Source organism: Musa acuminata, unplaced genomic scaffold (genome assembly GCF_036884655.1).
Source record: "Musa acuminata AAA Group cultivar baxijiao unplaced genomic scaffold, Cavendish_Baxijiao_AAA HiC_scaffold_473, whole genome shotgun sequence".
NCBI classification, from domain to species: domain Eukaryota; kingdom Viridiplantae; phylum Streptophyta; class Magnoliopsida; order Zingiberales; family Musaceae; genus Musa; species Musa acuminata.
This window is the reverse complement of record NW_027020719.1, coordinates 327,080-330,000: the sequence shown is the minus strand read 5'-3', so window position 1 is coordinate 330,000 and position 2,921 is coordinate 327,080. Positions and strand designations below refer to the sequence as shown.

General features: G+C 43.7%; 1 protein-coding gene across 1 annotated transcript in view; it reads left to right on the top strand.

The window, feature by feature from the left end:
• The window catches only part of LOC135660159 (NADH-ubiquinone oxidoreductase chain 2-like), a 2,474-nt gene extending 667 nt beyond the window's left edge, over window positions 1-1,807 (top strand). The window contains exon 2 of the mRNA XM_065176349.1: window positions 717-1,807. Coding sequence (XP_065032421.1) covers window positions 717-1,184 — 468 coding nt within the window. The 3' untranslated portion in view covers window positions 1,185-1,807. The remainder of the gene's footprint in view (window positions 1-716) is intronic.
• Window positions 1,808-2,921: the final 1,114 nt, after the last annotated feature.

The following is a 2,921-nucleotide window of genomic DNA, read 5'->3' as shown; positions in this document are numbered from 1 at the left end:
TATTAATTAGTTCACTACACTACTACGGTACCAGTGCAGATTAGGCGTTGATCGGTCCTAGAAACGGCGGCAGCGGCGCGAGGAGTGAACGACCGGACGTGCTCAAACCTAGGGATCACCAGTCGGCTCTTTCGCTCTATAGGGATCTCGGGGGACATAGCACAATGAATCTTGGTATAGAGTTGGTTTGCCCAGGTTACAGATCCTGCCATAATGTACTCCCACCTATTCTATTGCACCGGCAACCGAAGTCGAACATACATACAGCTTTCTTCATGCGTGAAGGAACGGGGGGAAAGAAAGGGCGGTAGATGATAATGCGAAAGGGCGTCGGCTGAATGCATGAGCTAAAGGTGCCATGGAGTGTGGAATATCCCGAGTCTAATTTAGTACAACTACATCTCGAGGTAAAGCCGAGGAACTGAGGCGAGCATAGGATAGGCAATTTCTAACAATAGTTAGGGAGTAACTTAAGCGAACATAATGATTTGAGTTTCGCTTACGTGAGTTCTTTAGTAGTTTGTTTGCCTATTCATTCTAGGGAATCATAGTATAGGACCAAATAGAGCTTACCTCCTCCAGCAGAAGTTCTCGAATTCTAGGGAATCATAGTATAGGACCAAATAGAGCTTACCTCCTCCAGCAGAAGTTATCATGGACGAGCCACATGCAGGGAAACTTGCACGTGTGGTTCTGACTGGGCTTTCCTTCGGTATCTTATAACCTTGTTTCTGCTCGCCGCTGGCGCACCTCTCCTAAGTATAGCCCATTTCTTCCGGAATAATCTTTTTAGGAGGGACAATTTCACATATTTTTGCCAAATCCTTCCCTTATTAAGTACGGCTGGTACCATTTCGATGTGTTTCGATTCTTTCGAGCAAGAGAGGTTTGATGCTTTTGAATCCATTGTATTAATTCTACTTCCTACTCTAAGTATGCTCTTAATGATCCCGGCTCATGATTCAATTACCATGTATTTAGCTATTGAACCTCAAAGTTTATGTTTTTATGTGATCGCAGCATCCAAAAGAAAATCCGAATTTTCCACGGAAGCCGGCTTGAAATATTTGATCTTAGGTGCATTTCCCTCTGGAATATTATTGTTCGGGTGCGACCGGACTACTACCGATCAATTTGTTGCTCTTTATATACTTTTTCATCTATCTAGTTCTTTGTACATCTAGGGCAATCGATCTACTTTCCACATATAGCCCTGAGGCAGTGTATCGATCTCTTTAGTTAGAAAGATAAGATCAGGGAGACGGGCTAAGGGATTCCACTTAGTCTAATTCCACGACGGAGAGTCGACGTGGCTACAAGTGCTGATTATTGGGGGGAAGAGAGCGAAATCCCCTAATGGGGTATTCCGAAGGTGTAAACTAGGCAACGAAAAAGGGGCCCGATACTTCAACTATAGGAGCGACCTGTTGGTTCACCAAACCCCGACCCAGCGTCACACGTTCTCCAGGTCCGAAGGGATCCAGTGCCCAACTACCGACTCCTCCCGGAATTGCGTTATCGGAGCCGAGCCAGGAATAGCCATTAGTGGATACCTACCACTTTTCACCGGTTAGAGAGGTCCTCTTTAATACATTAAGCGAATATGTTCACAGGGGCCAGAAAGACTCGGTCATAGGAACTTAGACCACCTACGCGCTGGGAAACTCAAACCATCTCGACCAGATCTACCAAACGAATCAGGCCGGAAGACTATTAGTTCCGAACCGTCCAAAGAATTCACACGCAAGAAAGGGCCACCAGCTTTCCCCAAAAAAAGGAGAGATCCGCAGCTTACTGCTCACGGAAACATCAGACCTTATCTTATGGTAAAGTAAGTCGTCCGCGTATCTTTCTTATCTCCTTCTATTCTTGATATTTGTAGCTTTGCCCAAGGTTTCTGGTGTTGGCTAAAAAGGGGAAGAGAGGAAGTGAGTCAGTTCACAAAATAGGTTAGGAATAGGAAGAAATGAACTCCCTAACGCCCTTGTGTGTGCTAACGGTTCTAAGAACCATTTGCTATCAATCCCATTCTCATTAATAGTCTCTCTTCTTTACCAATAGATAAATGTCATCGGGGTAATGTAAGTAGTACTGCAATGGATCAGGTGAGTTATCAGGATCCATAGGAGGGGGAAGAATAGAATAGCCCAAGAGTTGGAAAAGGAAAACCACCCTTTTTTTATGCCCCAAAGGTTTGGTAAAGTATGGCTGGTAGTCAAATGGAAGAAGCTTTAGTTCTTATAGGAAGCAGTGAGTCAGCAGTAAAAGGTAATTGCTTGGAACAATCAAGACAAAAGCAGATCTTTACTTATAATGTAATGATCAAGTGTTGTAAGACTTCTCTTTTGCATAAGAATGGATTACCCCTAATCGAAGAATTAACATTGTCAGAGAATCATACAGCAGAAAGGCCTAGCGCTTAGTCCCTTGTTGTTGGGTCCAGAATAAAGGTATACTTATTTGGAATGCGGAAAGCTATAGACTCTACTTTCCCCCAAGCAAGAAGAAAGCTCATCTTTTCATTTAACATCTCCACAAGAGCGGACTCGCCTTAGGTTCACACACACAGACTTTTCTTTCTTGGCACAGAAGTGGAACGGGCGGGCTAAATCTCTTGACAATCTCTAAAATCACACTAATGTCAAAAAAGGAGTAGCTCCGCTGGGCGATGAAGAAGATAGGACAAGCTGAGTTATGGCTTCCGACTAGCAGACTGTACATCAAGTTGTTACACCTTCCCTATTTCTTATTGATTGGCTTGCAGGTTTTACCGGTAAAGAAAGGAATGAGAACGAGGGCGACACAATCATAGACTAAATAGAGAAGGACTTCTATTGCAATCCATCTTAATAGAATGGAAATGTCATATATATCTCTTGCACCTGTAATAGAGTCTTGTAAATACCCAGCAGCCCCTACTT